The 17490-nt window shown below is 42.9% G+C and overlaps 1 protein-coding gene across 1 annotated transcript; it reads left to right on the plus strand.

Moving 5' to 3' along the window:
• Positions 1-755: 755 nt before the first annotated feature.
• Positions 756-1283, plus strand: LOC137348820 (oocyte zinc finger protein XlCOF6.1-like). Its single transcript, XM_068014059.1, has 2 exons — positions 756-804; positions 937-1283. Exons 1-2 carry the CDS (start codon positions 756-758, stop codon positions 1281-1283), a joined length of 396 nt encoding a protein of 131 aa, XP_067870160.1.
• The last annotated feature ends 16207 nt before the right edge of the window (positions 1284-17490 follow it).

Consider the following 17490-nt stretch of genomic DNA (forward strand, 5'->3'; position numbering starts at 1 on the left):
TTTTCTCTCTGCTCACTGGGACCCTGAAGCCCCGCCCACTCTCTGTTCTGGTCCCACAAATTACCAGATTCATTCAGCTCAATTTCACAACTTGTCTTTGTGTTTTTGTGGGTTCTCTCTCACTCCCTTTTTCCTGTTGTAACTTCATGTTACAGGGTATTAGAAAGGGAGGATTTGCGGACGGGAAAATCAAACATCACCTCAAGATTTGACAGTCACTCCATTCATCAGGATCTGAATATCATCGGCCTTTGATCATGGAAGCAAAAAGTGTGGAGAAACCGTACACGTGTTCTGTGTGTGGACGAGGCTTCAGCCGATCAGCTGGCCTGTCGGTACACAAGTGTAGTAACACTGGGGAGAAGCTGTGGAAATGTGGGGACCGTGAGAGAAAATCAAATTACACGTCTGAGCTAGAAACTCATCGACACAGTCAAACTGAGGAGAGGCCGTTCATCTGCACTGAGTGTGGGAAGGGATTTACTCAGTCATCCTCCCTACTCGCACACCAACGAGTTCACACTGGGGAGAGGCCATTCACCTGCACTGAGTGTGGGAAGGGATTCACTCAGTTATCAAACCTGCAGACACACCAGCGAATTCACACTGGTGAGAGGCCATTCACCTGCACTGAGTGTGGAAAGGGATGCATTCATTTATGCGCCCTACTAACACACCAACGAGTTCACACTGGGGAGAGGCCATTCACCTGCAATGATTGTGGGAAGGGATTCATTCGTTCATCCGCCCTACTGATGCACCAGCGAGTTCACACTGGGGAGAGGCCGTTCACCTGCTCCGAGTGTGGGAAGAGATTCTCTCTGTCAGGGAACCTGCTGGCACATCAACGAATTCACACTGGGGAGAGGCCATTCACCTGCTCTGATTGTGGGAAGGGATTCACTGCTTCATCCACCCTGCAGATACACCAGCGAGTTCACACTGGGGAGAGGCCATTCACCTGCTCCGAGTGTGGGAAGGGATTCACTACTTCATGCAAGCTGGTGAAACACAAGCGAGTTCGCACTGGTGAGAGGCCATTCACCTGCTCTGAGTGTGGGAAGGGATTTGCTGATTCAACTGCTCGGCTGACGCACCAGCGAGTTCACACTGGAGAGCGGCCATTCACCTGCTCCGTATGTGGGAAGAGATTTACTCAGTCATCCCACCTGGTGTCACATCAGTTCATTCACATTGGGGAGAGGTCATTCATCTGCTCCGTGTGTAGGAAGGGATTCACTCAGCCATCCTATCTGCTGAGACACCAGCGAGTTCACAGATAATTACAGGGGTTGGATTCTGCTGTTGCTGCTGTTAATCATATCCAGACTGAACCATGTTCATTCTGACAGTTGGGGTTTCTTTCTGATGTCAGTTGCTCCTCTTGGACTGAGCGTCTGCCCCACAGCATCTCTCATTCATGTGTGAACAGACCATCATGTCTTCAAACCTCATTTTCAATTTAAATCCACTCAGTGAATGTACTGAACAAAAGATGAACAATAAACAGATCACAGGCCAATCCTGTAACTCTATATTGACAGGAGAAAGTCTGTTCTTTACCTCAAGAATGAGGCTGTTTAAGCTCTGTGTGTTTCTAAGCACTCGTAGACTGGAGCTGTTGGATCGACAGGCTGTTCACAACTGTTAACATGTCAGATAGTGAAGGAATTACTCTTCAAGTAAACTCACCAATTTATAAGCTCAGACTCCGGTCCCTGCTGTAATTAATACTCAGCATCCATTAGTGTTGATTTACAGTCAATCACTGAATCGTCTGGTTAATCTTTGTTACTTGTTTTGTGAAATACTCTCCCTATTAGTGCTGAACTGCTGGATAACTCTGATTACATTTAAATGTGTTTATACATGTTTATAAAGTGTCTGTGTGTCCAGATTTAACTAAGTTGTGATTTGTAACCAATAAATGATGTTTCGGGTATGACTTGTCATCTGGTATCTTGGTGATTTGTCAAGAAAGATTTAATTCACTCACTCAGTAGCTCGAGAGGAACCAGACTGAGGTTTAATGAACATAAGAAATAGAAGCTGGAGGAGGCCATTTGGCCCTTCGAACCTGTTCTGACATTCACCCAGATCATGGCTGATCTTCTCAACTCCACCTTCCCGCACTATCTCCATATCCCTTAATTCCCTCAGTACCCAGAAATCTATCAATCTCTGTCTTAAATATACTCAATGACTGAGCATCCACTGCTCACTGGGGAAGACAATTCCAAACCCTTTCAATGAAGAAATTTCTCCTCATTTCAGTCTTAAATGTCTGATCCCTTATCCTGAGACAGTGACCCGGTGTTCTAGATTCCCCAGACAGGGGAAACATTTTCTCAGCATCGACCCTGCCAAGTCCCTTAAGGATTGATGTTTCAGTCAGATCACATCTCCTTCTAAACCCCAGGGAATATGGGCCTAATCTACGCAATCTCTCCTCATAGGAGGAGATGGAGCATAGTGGGGGTGCTGTACAATAGTGGTTCTGTTACTGAACTAGTAATCCAGAGGCCTGGACTAATGATGCTGAGACATGAATTCAAATCCCACCACTGCAATTAAAACACTAGGATCAATATTGGTGACCATGAAACTACGGATTGTCCTAAAAATCCACCTGGTTCAGTAATTTTCTTCAGGGAAGGAAATCTGCCGTCCTTACCCGATCTGCTCTGTCTCCAGACCCACAGAAATGTGGTTGACTCTGAACTACACGATGAAATGGCTGAGCTAGTCACTCAGTTATATTCAAGGAAGTAGCTCACCACCACCTTCTCAGGGGCAATTGGGGATAGGCAATAAATGCTGGCCATTTCAGGAACACCCACAGACCATGAATAAATACAACAATCCCAGGAGCCAGACTAGTGAACCTTCATTGCATTCCCTCAATGGTGGTATGTCCTTCCTTAGCAAGGAGACCAAAATTGCACACACTGCTCCAGGTGGGGCCTCACCAATGTCCTGCATAATTGTAGTAAGACTTCTTTCACTTCTACCCCAATCCCTTTGTAACGAAAGCTAACATACTATTTGCTTTCCTAATTTCCTAATCCTGAGGGTGGCGCAGTGGTTAGCACAGCAGCCTCACAGCTTCAGGGACCCGGGTTCGATTCCGGGGACTGTCTATGTGGAGTTTGCAAGTTCTCCCTGTGTCTGCGTGGGTTTCCTCCCACAAGCCAGAAGACTTGCAGGTTGATAGGTAAATTGGCCATTATAAATTGTCACTAGTATAGGTAGGTGGTAGGGAAATATAGGGACAGGTGGGGATGTTTGGTAGGAATATGGGATTAGTGTAGGATTAGTATAAATGTGTGGTTGATGTTCGGCACAGACACGGTGGGCCGAAGGGCCTGTTTCAGTGCTGTATCTCTAATCTAATCTAATCTACTCGCTTTCCCTCGATGTTAGCTTCCTGTGATTCATGTACAAGGACACTGTGACATGTGCTTTGCTTTTAACAAAGGAAAAAACTTGGAGTTCTGTGTTTTGCAAGACTGAGAAAATTGAATGCTGAACTGGGTGGGGCACAGTCTCCAAGGCAACTTGTTTCCAAGCAACAACAGCAAGGAAAATGATCGGTCACGTGACATTGTTAAGAGGTCAATTTCACTTTGCTTTGTGAAAGATCAGTGCTGGGCAGGCAGGAGGCAGAACAAACTGGCTGGGACTTGTGTTTTTTGGCAGACTCGAAAAAGACCTCTCCCTGAAAAGAAGGCATCTCTTGTAGAACAAAATTCCACATTTGAGTTGTGTCTGTGTTCTGCCTGGAGAGGAAAAGACCCAGAGAAAGCGGAGTTGCTGCTGTCTGTGGAGAAAGGCTCATTTGCTGAGAGGAAGCCCTGCATTGTTAAAGGTAGCAAATTCCTATTGCTTCTGAAAAATCTCTGTCTCAAGAGTGATTCCTGTTACTCATGTGCTTTTTGGGAGATCCTGAAATCTCAAGAAAGCTACTATTGCTGGACTGCAACTTTAAAATTTAAGTAGACCTTTTGCTGAAAGATCTGTGTGACGCCTGCTGGAGACAAATTGCCTTGACCGTCTCCTCATCACAGACTGCTCAACAAACGTGCCTGGAGAGACTTTGAGTGGCTTCTGACTTTTCAACTCTGGGCCACCTCACCAATTTCGAAATATCCTACCAGACCACCAACAATTTTATTATTCTGAAGAAACAGTTGAACACCAAAAACTCTTTCTCCCCAGTTAACTGTTTTTTGAATATATGTGTGTGTGCATGAGGCTTGGGAAGAATAAGAAGTTTTTTTAAATATATATATGCATTGATTCATCCCATTATTGTCTAAGATTTAGTTTATTAATAAATAGTTAATTTTGTTGTTTGAAGAAATCTGGTTTTGTGTGCTTTATTCTGGGGGATAAATAAAGTGTTTAATTTGGCTAATTTCTAGTAGATGGGAAACTTTACTAATACGCTGTGACCTGTGAAGCAGTGGGACTGAATTAACAGTGCATTACTCCCACCTTGGTCATAACAACACCTCGGTCCCTCTGAATGCAAACATTTCTCAGTTTCTCAACATACATTTTAAAAATTGTTTTTTAAAAATTTTTCTTATCAAAGTGGATAACTTCACATTTCACTGTATTGTAATCCATTTACCATGTTTTTACCCACTCACCCACCCAACCTGTCTGTATCCCTCTGAAGCCTCTTTCTGTCTTCCTCATTTCTTGCTTTCCCACCTAACTTTGTATCATCAGCAAACCTGCATACATTACACTCAATCCCTTCATCTGAGTCATTTCTATCAATTGTAAATAGCTGAAGCCCAAGCTACTTTCCCCTACTAGTTACAGCTTGCCAACTTGAAAATGGCCCATTTATTCCTGCTGTCTGCTTTCTGTCCATTAACCAATCTCAATCCATGCTAATAGATTAACTCAATCCCATGAGTCCTAACTGCGTAATAACCTCTGGTGTGGCACCTTATCAAATGCTTCTTGCTTCTTAAAAATCCAAATAAACTACTGCTTCCCCCTTATTCACCTTACTAGTTACATCCTCAAGAAACTACAACAGATTTGTTAAACGTGATTTCTCTTTCACAAGTCCATGTTGTCTCTTTTTAATCATATTATGATTTTCTGAGTGTCCTGTTACCATTTCCCCGAATACGACATTCTAACATTTTGCCTACAACTGATGTGAGGCTAATTGGTTGATAGTTCCCCATTTTCTCTCTTTCTGCTTTCTTGAATAGCAAGGTTATGTTTGCTACCTTTCAATCCTTGGGAACTGCTCTTGAATCTATGGAATTCTGGAAGAGCAAAACCAATGCATCCACTATTTCTGCAGCTACCTCTTTTAAAACCTGAGGATGAAAGTTGTCAGGTCCAGGGGATTTGTTGCCACTTAGTCCCTTTAATTTTTCCATTCCTATTTCTTTACTTATACTGATTTCTTTCAGTTCCTCATTCTCACTAGACACTTGGTTTCCTATTTCTGGAATGTTTTTGTGTTTTCTGCCATGAAGACAGATACAAATCATTTGTTTAATGTCTCTGCCATTTCCCTATTCCCCATTTTAATTTCAACTGTCTCTCTCCAATGGGCCCTCATTTCCTTTCTCTAATCTCTTCCTATTTCTATAGGTATAGAAACATTTACAATCTGTTTTTATGTCTCTTGTTAATCTGCACTCAGATTTTTTTTTCCTTATTAATTTCTTGATCCTGCTTTGCTGAATTCTAAAATCCATCCAATCCTCAGGCATACCACTTTTTTGGGGATCATTATAAGTCTCTTCCTTCAATCTAATACTACCTCTAACTCCTCTTGTTCGCCATGGTTGGACCACTTTTTCTATGGGATTTCTGTGACTTAACGGATTGTACATTTGTTACAAATTATGTATTAATTCTTAAAATGCAAGCCATTGCTTATCTACCATCATATCTTTTGATGTAGTGTCCCAATCTACTTTAGCCAACTTGCCCCTCATCCTGCGAAGTTTGCTTTGTTTCGACGGAAGACCCCAGTATTGTCCCAAACTAAATTACTTTAAAACTCAATAGAAAATTCGACCATATAATGGTTACACTTCCCTCGAGGCCTCTTTACTACAAGCTTATTAATGAACCCTTTCTCAACTCATTATTTCATGAAAGTGATGTATTTGAGTCTGAATTCAGCCTTATGTCATCTCCCAGTGGACTTATACTGTCCTGTTAGTGCTGGGTCAGGCCTTGTCCAGCTCAAACAGCCCAGATAACAGGAGCCAACGAGCCTTATTTCACTCCTTCGGGTGGTTTGTTTCTTGAGGTTCAGATTATCATTAAAATAACAACACACACTGTGTCCACCCATTGTTCTCCCAGACGCACTGTCACCTCACAGTCAGGATCATGTGTCTATGAAGGGGAGATTGTTGTCCTGTCTAGACCACCCTGAAAACCCTTGCTCCATAATGGTCAGGAGTAGACGGTCTCGGTATTATGAGAGGAGCCTCAGGGAATCAGTCCCAGTGATCCTGTAAAACAGAGGAACACATGAGTGGGAGGAGGCCATTCAGCCCCTCGAGCCTCTTCCTCTATTCAGTTATATCATGACTGATCCATATCACAACTGCCTTTACCCATGTTGATTACATATCCCTGTAAACTTACCCAATAAAAATATGTCACTCTCAAGTTTTGACATTTTCCTTTTCTCCCCATCCATAGCAGCTTTTTGGGGGAACAGTGTTCCAGATTTCACTATCCTTTGTGTGAAGAAGTGCTCCCTGACAGCACCCCTGAATGGCCCAGCTCTAATTTTAATGTTGTGCCATCTTATTCTGCATTCCACCAACAGAGGAAATCATTTTTCTTTATCGACCCTCTTAAAACCTTTAATCTTCTTTATTACATGAATTACATCACCCCTTAATCTTCATACACAATGAAATACAAGCCCAGTCTATATGACCTGTCCTCACAATTTAACCCTTTTAGTCCTGATATCATTCTGGTGAATGTTCAGTGTACCTCCTGCACAGCTGATATATCCTTCCTGAGATGTGCTGCCCAGAACTGAACACCTCACACGTTTTGTCTTTCATCGCACCATTAACATACCGTTTACCTTTGTTCCATGAACTTCTGGTCAGTTATTCTCTGTGACCTTGTCCAGAAAAACACATCTTTTGTTATCTCTTGCCCCATCCCCGTTTTACTAGCTTAAAACCTTTTACATTTCTAACATTTGTCAGTTCTGATGAGAGGTCAGTGACCTGAAACATTAACTCTGCTTCTCTCTCCACAGATGCTGCCAGACCTGCTGAGTATTTCCAGCATTTCTTGTTTTTATTTCAGATTTCCAGCATCTGCAGTATTTTGCTTTTATTTACCTCACTTCAGATGATGTGTAACCAGAGTTGCATATAACTGCAGCATTACTTCCACCCTTCAGATAAAGGCGGACAATCCATTAGACATTTTAATTCCCTTTTCTCTCAGTCCAGTAGTTTTTAGTGATTTCTGTGCATGAAACCCTAAATCTCTCTGTCCCTTCACAGTTCCTAACTTTTAATTATTTAGAAAATATTCTGATTCATCTTCCTTAGATCTAAGTTACCAGAATGGTTCCAGGGAGGGAGATTTTAGTTACAAGGTGAGGTTGTAAAAGCTGGGGTTGTTCTCTTTCGCACAAAGGAGATTGCGGGAAGATTTAATCAAAGTGTAAAAGATTATGACAGGCATGGATAAGTTAGACAAGGAAAACTGTTCCCATTAACTAATGGTACAAGGATTAGTGGACACAGATTGAAAGTTTTGGGCCAGAGATGCAGAGGGAATATAAGGAAGCACTTTTTTACACAGTGGGTAGTAATGATCTGGAACTCGCTGCCCATGAGGGTGGTGGAAGCAGAGACAATCACTGATTTCAAGAGGAAATTGGATGGTCACTTGAAGGAAATAAACTTGCAGGACTACAGGGGTCAAGCAGGGGAGTAGGACTGACTGGATTACTGTGTGGAGAACTGTCTGGGACTTGATGGGTTGAATGGTCTCCTCTGTTCCATACATGACTCTAATGTTAATGACCTCACACTTCCCCACATTGACCTCCTGCTGTCACTGTTTTCTCCGCTCACTAAATCTATCAATGTCTCTGTAATGTTTTGTTCCCTTCCACAATACTCAATATGTCACTTAACTCAGTCTGTGGGTTGAGTAAGGAAAGCCAGCACGGATTTGTTAAGGGAAAATCATGTTCAACTAACTTGCTGGAGTTTTTGAAGACATAACAGAGAGGATTGATGAGGACAATAATAATAATAATTTCAAAGAAGGGTCACTGACCTGCTTCTCTTTCCACAGATGCTGCCAGACCTGCTGAGTATTTCTTGTTTTTATTTCAGATTTCCAGCACCTGCAGTATTTTGCTTTTATTATATTGATGAGGACAATGCTGTTGATGTGGGGTACATGGACTTTCAAAAGGCATTTGATACAGTGCTGCAGAATTTATATGTATTTATATATGTGTATTTCCAGCACTTTCTGTGTTTATTGCACCTTCCAGAAGATCTGATTTGCAAAAAAGTAAATCCTGGGACAGTGAGTTTAAAAGGTCTCCCGAAGGAATCATCAGCTTCTTCACACTGTGACATTGAATGTACAGAACACGAATCCTGGGCTGAGTGGGTACGGGGACAGTGAACAGAAGAGGGATGCGGAATCACCAATGTTTGTGTTTTTACAATGAGGCATAAACAGATGGTGAGACAGAGAGAGAAATAGAGGGTGAGAAAGAGATTGAAATGACAGGTTAAACGCAGAGGGAGAGAGACAGGCTCTGGGGCTCTCCAGTGTTTAGTGACTGCCCAGCTCCCAGCCTGTATAGCAAACCATCCTCCCACCCCCTTCTCACACAATTCCCAAAGGCCTGATGTGTGAAGATAAATCCTGGGACAATGATAAGGAATTAACACCTTAATGGCAGTTTTAAAGAGAGTTTATCAGCTTCTGGACAGACTGGGGCCTGGTCATGTCACTGTCCCTCTGTTGATTAGCTGAAAGATGCAGTAAATGTTCTCAACAATAACCTTGTAGGAATAAGTTCACAGATCATCAAAAAGCAGCTCCCTGGAATGTTTCTGTTCAAAACAGCCCTGGTACAAAATTAACATGACAATGGGCAAGATCTCAGCACCTAATAGTCCCTCTCACAATTTACATCTGTTCCCACTTTACAGTCTCTGGGTTTATTGTGGGGATGTGTAAATGATGCAGAGATTGTCAATGTTAGTGAGTGACAGAGAAAAGGCTATTGATGAGTCTTTTATTATAAAAAGTCTTTTGCTTTGTTCTCAACAATATTTCATTTCTCTCTCCAGGAGACGCTAGCAGCTGTAACATGTCAATGCAGAGAGTGTGTGTGTTTTGACACGAGGAATTCTTGGACAAGAGCTTCCTCCAGAGTGGAATAATAATAATAAATAAATAGGTTTCTCTGTGTCACTCATTCTTACCTAAATAAAAAAGTCTTGTGTTTTTAGGGGGTTTGAGATATTTTTACAACAAGGTGGAGGCGGAAGGGGTCTCAGAAACACAAAGGTTGAGAACCGCTGTTCCAGAGCACCCGATGTAACCTGTATATTTCACCCTCTCTATCTCTTCCTGCAACTTTATCACTGCACCTCCCTGGCTCTCAGCCTCTCCACATCTTTCAAGGCTGGAAACAAAGACAAAAGCACCTCACGTCCCGCTCAGAGAACTCCTCTATGCTGATGATGCTATACTAGTCGCTCACACAGAACCTGAGCTACAAAGCGCATGGACTGTCTTTCTCATGCCTGTAATTTGTTCTCCTTGACTATAAGCATGAAGAAAACCATGGTCATGATACAAGCTGTTGAAACCCCAGCCTTGATCTCACAAATAACACCTAACTGGAAGTGATGAGCAAATTCTGCTACCTTGGTTCCACAGTGAGAAATAAATTGTCTCGTGATTGCAGAGCTCGACACACACAGAGGGAAAGAAGCTACCACTTTTGGCCAACTTGTGAAAGGTGCATGGGATAACATCATGCTGACCATTAGGACCAAGCTAATAGTTTATAAGGTCTGTGATCTCAACACCTTGCTGTATGGCTATGAAACATGTGTCATTGACAGCTACCAGGAAAAGTAGCTCAATAATTTCCATCTTTGCTGTCTGTGGCCCATTATGGGTATATCCTGGCAGCACAAAATCACAAATGTGGCAGTCCTCTCAAAGGCAGAGCTCCCAAGTGTGTTGGAACTAATCAAACAGAGGTGACTTTGGTGGACCAGACAAGTCCACAAGATAGAGGATGGTTGCAAACCCAAGGACCAAGGTAGCCGGGGCCAGACAACCAGTGGGCGCCCAAGGCTCCGCTTCAAGGTTGCTTGCAAGCTTGACCTGAAGGCCCGAAATGTCGACTATCGCACTTGGGAGTCACTAGCTGACGAAGGAGGGAAATAGCAACAACTCACAGCATCACTTGACAGCTTCATGTGCAGCACTTGTGGCAGAGCCCGCGTCTCAACGATTGGCTTTTGCAGCCATCAGCAAAGGTGAACAAAGAGAAGATCCCCTCTCCCCCCCAAATGGCTTGTTTGCTTCATGTCGATCATCTTTCCTAGATGAAGGGATGACAACCCACTGTTTCCCTCGCTCTCTCCTTCCTCTCTCTCCCACTTCTCTCATTCAGAGAGAAAGATAGGGAGAAAGAGAGAGACACACAGAGAGAAATCCACAATCAGAAACTCAACGAATGACCTCCTCCTATGCTGTAAATGACTCCATGACTCTAAAATGGGTTAAAATGGCTGCTGCACATTGTATTTAAACATCAAAATGCATCTCACTGCCTAAAACACAAGCATTATTCAAGAATTATAACAAACATTGTGAAAGCAGTCCTGATGCTGTGAAATTAATCAAATAATTACTGTGTAAAGTGTGGCCATTGTTGAAAAGTCCAAAACGCTCAAGGCATTGTGTGCACAGCAATATCCCACAAGCAGAAATGTGATGATCGTTAGATAATTGGGAGCCACTCCTTCCCCATTCTCTCCCACTGATAATAACAACAAATCACATCGCTGTCTGTCGCATTTTTATTATTTATCAAAAGTTTAAACAGAAAAAAGGAGAGAAGGCTGGGGAGAAATAGAGAGAGTGGGCTGGTGAGAGACAGAAATAGGTCTGTACACCATTGCAATGCAGAAAACACTGCAAAATTTGTGCACAGCAAGATCCCACAAACAGCAATGCGATCATAGCCAGATAAATCTGTTTTAGGTAGGAGTTTATTAATATACAAGGCAAGAACATTGTTAGACAGGAGTCCAGGGTTCCCTCTCTCAGTTTCACAGACAATCTCTCAGCAACATCCAAATCACGATGATAAATCAGATGCTTAAAAGATTGATACAGTCACTCCTTCTGACCTTTTGTGTCCATCTCTCTCTCTGTCTCTTTATCTCTGTGTCTCTTACCTTTTTCTGTTCCTGTCTCTCCCTAACTCTGTTCTCCTAAATTACTATCCAGATTACATCCCTGTCTCTCCTTTTCATGCTCTATCACTCTCTCTCTTTCCATAGCTCTGCCTCCTTCTCTCTATCCTGAATGAAATCATAATTGAAATATGCTACAAAATATTTCTCTTAGCATTTAGAGTCATCGAGTCAGAGTTATACAGCACAGAAACAGGCCGTTTGGTCCATCGTGTTTGTGCCAGTCATCAAGGACCTAGCTATTCTAATCCCATTTTCCAGTACTTGGCCCGTGGCCTTGTATGCTATGGCATTTCAAGTGCTCATCGAAATACATCTGAAATGTTGTGAGGGTTCTGACCTCTACCAATCCTTCAGACAGTGTGTTCCAGATTCCAACCACCCTCTGGGTGATTTTCTTTTCCCTCAATACCCCTCTAAACCTCCTGCCCCTTACATTAAATCTATGTCCCCTGGTTATTGACACCTCCGCTAAGGGAAAAAGTTTCTTCCTATCTACCCAATCAATGCTCCTCATAATTTTATATACCTCAATCATGTCCGCCCTCAGTCTTCTTTGCTCGAAGGAAAACAACCCTAGCCTATACAGTCTCTCATCATAGCTGAAATGCTCCAGCCCAGGCAACATCCTGGTGAATCTCCTCTACGTCCCCTCCAGTGCAATCATATCCTTCCGATACTGTGGCGACCAGAACTGTACACAGTACTCCAGCTGTGTCCTAACTAGCGTTTTGTACAGCTCCATCATAACCTCCGTGCTCTTATATTCTATTCATCAGCTAATAAAGGCAACTACCCCATCTGACTACCTAACCATCTTATCTACCTGTGCTGCTGCCTTCAGTGATCTATGGACAAGTACACCAATGTCGCTCTGACTCTCTGTACTTCCAAGGGTCCTACCATCCATTGTATAATAACCTGCTTTGCCAGACTTCCCAAAATGCATCACCTCACATTTCTCAGGATTAAATTCCATTTGCCACTGCTCTGTCCATCTTACCAGCCCAGCTATATCATCCTGTAATCTAAAGCTTTCATCCTCACTATTTACGACATCACCAATTTTCGTGTCATCTGTGAATGTACTGATCGTACCTCCTATATTCACATCTAAATCATGAATATACACCGGAAACAGCAAGGGTCCCAACAGATCCTTGCAGTGCAGCACTGGTCACAGGCTTCCAATCGCAAAAACAACTGTCAAGCCTCATCCTCTGCCTCCTGCCACTAAGCCAATTGTGGATCCAATTTACCAAATTGCCCTTATTCAAGAAGGGTAGCAGAGATAAACCAGGTAATTACAGGCCAGTGAGTCTAACATCAGTGGTAGGGAAACGATTGGAAAAAATTCTGAGTGATAGGATTAATCTCCACTTGGAGAGACATGGATTAATCAAGAAGTGTCAGCATGGCTTTGTCAGGTGGAGATCATGTCTAACAAAGTTGATTGAATGTTTCGAGGAGGTGACTTGGTGTGTAGATGAGGGTAAAGCAATTGATGTAGTCTACACGCTCTTCAGTAAGGTTTTTGACAAGGTCCTGCACGGGAGATTGGTCAAGAAGGTAAGAGCCCATGGGATCCCAAGCAATTTGGCAAATTGGATCCAAAATTGGCTTCGTGGCTGAAGGCAGAGGGTGATGGTCGACAGTTGCTTTTGCAATTGGATCCTGTGTGCAGTGGTGTGCCACAGGGATCGTTGCTGAGACCCTTGCTGTTTTTAGTGTACATTAATGATTTAGATGTGAATAAAGGAGGTATGATCAGTACATTTGCAGATGACACAAAAATTGGTGATGTCGTAAATAGTGAGGAGGAAAGCTTTAGATTACAGGATGATATAGATGGGCTGGTCAGATGAGCACAGCTGTGGCAAATAGAATTTAATCCTGAGAAGTGTGAGGTGATGCATTTTGGGAGGACTAACATTGCAAGGGAATATACAATGGATGGTAGGACCCTAGGAAGTACCTAGGGTGTACTTGTCCATAGATCACTGAAGGCAGCAGCACAGGTAGATAAGGTGGTTAGGAAGGTATAAGGGATACTTGTATCAACTAGCCGAGGCATAGAATATAAATTCAGGGAGGTTATGATGGAACTGTATAAAATGCTAGTTAGGACACAGCTGGAGTACTGTGTACAGTTCTGGGCACCACACTACAGGAAAGATGTGACTGCACTGGAGAGGGTGCAGAGGAGATTCGCCAGGATGTTGCCTGGGCTGGAGCATTTCAGCTCTGAAGAGAGACTGGATAGGCTAGGGTTGTTTTCCTTAGAGCAGCGAAGTCTGAGTGGGGACAAGATTGAGGTATATAAAATTATGAGGAGCATAGATCGGGTAGGCAGGAAGAAACTTTTTTTCCCTTCGTTGAGGTCTCAATAACTAGGTGGCATAGATTTAAGGTAAGGGGCAGGAGGTTTAGAGGGGATTTGAGGAAAATAATTCTCAATCAAAGGGTGGTTGGAATCTGGAACACACAGCCTGAAGGGGTGGTAGAGGCAGGAACCCTCACAACATTTCAGAAGTATTTAGATGAGCACTTGAAACACCATAGCATACAAGTCTACGGGCCAAGTGCTGGAAAATGGGAATAGAATAGTTAGGTCCTTGATGGCCAGCATGGACAAGATGGGCCAAAGGGCCTGTGTCTGTGCTGTATAACTCTATAACTCTATGACTCTAAGGCAAAAGTAGGGATGTAATGCTGGAACTGTATAAAATGCTGTTTAGGCCACTGTTGGCGTGTTGCACACATTTCTGGTCACCACATTACAGAAAGGACATTTTTGTTCTGGAGAGAATACAAGATTTACAAGAATGCTGCCAGGGCTCGAAAGTTGCAGCAATGAGGAAATATTGAATAGGCTAGCATTGTTTTCCTTAAAACAGAGGAGGCTGAGGGGTGACTTAATTGAGGTGTACAAAATTATGAGGGGCCCAGATAGAGTAAACAGGAAGGACCTGTCTCCCTGAGTGGAGAGGTCAATTACCAGGGGGCACAGAGTTAAAGTGATTGGTAGAAGGATTAGAGGGGACATGAGGAAAGGTTTTTTCACCCAGAGGGTGGTGGGAGTCTGGAATTCACTGCCAGGATGGGTGCTGGAGGCAGAAACACTCAATTCTTTTGAAATACACCTGGACATGCACCTGAAATGCTGTAACCTGCAAGGCTACAGGCCAGGTGCTGGAAGGGGGATTAGATTGAGCAGCTAGTTTTTTCAGCCACCATGGACACAACAGGCTGAATGGCCTCCTCTGTGCCATAATTCTTCTACGGTTTTAAATCACATTAGCGAACCATAAGGGTTTTTCCACCAATCGATGATAATTTCAAGCCACCTTCACTGAGCAGAGTTAAAATAAGCTGGATTTGCATTAGTTAATGAAGTCCAAAATGCAGCAGTGGCTGCCTTGGTGGGATTGAAATCTCAGCCCCTGAGTACAAGCCATGGCCTGTGGATTATAAATGCAATGACAACACAACAGCATCATGAACCCAAAGGAACCACAAAAAGTATCGCTGGTCAAAGCATTGGCCTGCATGGGGATTAAACCCACAACCTTGGTGTGATGAGCACCACACGCCAAGCAGCTGAACTAACAGGCTCCAATGTGGATAGTCCGTGTTAATGTTAATATTTCAGGTCTGTGACCTTTCATTCGAACTCTTGCTCTCTCAACAGATGCTGATGTTTTGATTTGAGATTCCCAACATGTACAGAACATTGCTGTTATTTCTATGTTCAAATGGCTTTGACAAAGTCTATTCATCCACAAACCCTGGATTACCAATTCAACAATGCAACCACTCAGCCTGCAGTTTGAATGAATTGTGTTTGGAAATTCATCTCACTTCCATCTTCCAAAGTGAAGACCTCGATTCATAGGATAATCCTGAAGAAAAGCACCTTTTAATCAGCCATCAATTATTTAACAGCCAGAGCCACTGTCAAGTGGTCGTGTGGCCGAGCAGTCTAAGGTGCTGGATTTAAGGTTCCAGTCTTTGTGTGGGTTTGGATTCCACTGCTGCCACAGTCTGTGTTCAGGCTTTGTTTGGACAGTGTTCTGATGGTTCTTAGTGAATGAGTCCAAATCATTCATGTGTCCAGTTTCATTATCTTGGTTCCTGAGCTGATATTTCAAAGCATGACTAGTGCTCACAAACTCTGTGGGCCTGCAAGTGCAGTTTTATATTTACACTTGTCTTTTAATAAAGCTTCAATGTTAAGACCTTCTACGAGAACATTTTAAAAAGCCTCAATAGCTGTCAATACTATTAGCAGCTCTGCAATTCTTTCAGATAACTCAACTTTAGAAAAGTCTGAATCTCTGCCATTGTCCCCACAGTGACTGACAAATTAGTCGATTGTCTCTCTACACTGCTGTCAATGTGACATAAATTCCAACTGATGTCTCTTGAAATTGATTTTCACATGGATTTGTTCTTCTAGCGTGCTATATATTTTCTTAGGCTCTTTCTGATCATCTTCTGATAAGCCTGAGGTATGTAGTTTATGAAGACCTTCGATTCCAATAGCTATCTGAATTTGAACTGCTAGTTTATCTGGTTCTGGTGCAGCCAAATCAAGGAACCATAGCTTTATCATATGTTTGAAAAGTTTAAATTTGGGAAGAGGATTGTGGCTTTCAAATTCATACGTGGGAATTTAACTGACATCTTGCTGACATTTCTGGGATTTTCCATGATTTCCTAGGTAGGAAGAAACTTTCCAATTTTCATTCACTGGAAGGTTTCAATGTGTTACAGATCTAGCTGCCTGCAGTACTTTTACTTACCATCACCTGTTTCTGAACTCGATGGCACTGAGGGTCTGTGGCTCTGTTGCTCCCCTTCACACAGTTTTTCAGGCACTGTCCACAAAGTGGTGTTTTGGCGTGAACAGCACCATGATGTCTCAAATAGCTGTAATGGCTGTGATGGTTTTTTTCAGCATTTTATTTTAAGCCTGCCTTTGAATCGATCAGCACTGGCCTTTTCCAGTCTTTTTCAAGCCTGCTTTTGAATTAACTTACACTGGCCTGAACGAAGTCAACTGATCACACCCCCTTTGACACTGAACCAGTGTCCCCTCAGTACAGTTACTCACTGTTCCCAATGGAGTACTGCCTGCTGATAGTGTTTCACCTCTTAGAGCTCTGTTGACAGCTTCTGCTCCCCTTGCAGAATGCTGCTGTAGTCCCAAACTCAATCTGTTACTCTCCCAATGTGCCTTCAAAACTCAAAATCTTGGACAAATCATTCACTGTGACCATATTGTGTTTCCTCTATCCTTCAATCGCAACCACACCAATCAGACAGATCGGACTGTTAAACTATATTGTGAGTTCTTTATTTAAGATTGCAGCAGTAGGTGTGGAAAGAGATGCAGTGGTTTTTGTCGAGGTTCATCCCAAGCAGCTCTGTAACACAGGAGTCTGTGCTCTACGGGCTGTTCCCAGGGACGCACACCGAGACAAACATCAACTGCTGCTGGAGGACTATCAATTCGGTGAAAGACGCCCTTTGGTCTACCCGAAACTTGCTGGTCTTCCAGCGCAAAGAGTTGTCCACCACCGAATGTTGCAGACTGGCACATTCCAAGGTCCAGGACTACGTGCTGAGGAATGCATTAAAGCTTGGGGCAGCCGCAGCAAAGGCTCAATGGGGAAAGACCACAGTGTAAGGACCCCCACCAAGCTGAACTGAGGGGCTGGATCCATGGGAAACCCCTCGAACTGTATCATTGATATTTTCATTTGCTGTCAATGTAAAACTGTAATTGGCATGACAATAGTGAATGGGAAGGGTTGTGAAGAAATTCATGATAGTATCGAAGGAAACTGATCTCCCTTGCAATGTTTGTATTTTTTGGTGCTGTTTGAAATTGTTTGGCAATGTAATTTTTGCAGAGTTTTATGAATAAAGTATATTTTGGAAATTAAAAAAAAGATTGCAGCAGTATACAAATATTGCT

The sequence above is a fragment of the Heterodontus francisci genome, chromosome 34 (assembly GCF_036365525.1).
Source record: "Heterodontus francisci isolate sHetFra1 chromosome 34, sHetFra1.hap1, whole genome shotgun sequence".
Lineage (NCBI taxonomy): Eukaryota > Metazoa > Chordata > Chondrichthyes > Heterodontiformes > Heterodontidae > Heterodontus > Heterodontus francisci.

What these genes read in the sequence shown, in the direction of transcription:
- LOC137348820 (XM_068014059.1), top strand. Translation starts at nt 756, where the DNA reads ATGCACCAGCGAGTTCACACTGGGGAGAGGCCGTTCACCTGCTCCGAG. An exon ending in GCCGTTCACCTGCTCCGAGT is followed by an intron (nt 805 to 936) that starts GTGGGAAGAGAT and finishes TACACCAGCGAG; the next exon opens with TTCACACTGGGGAGAGGCCA.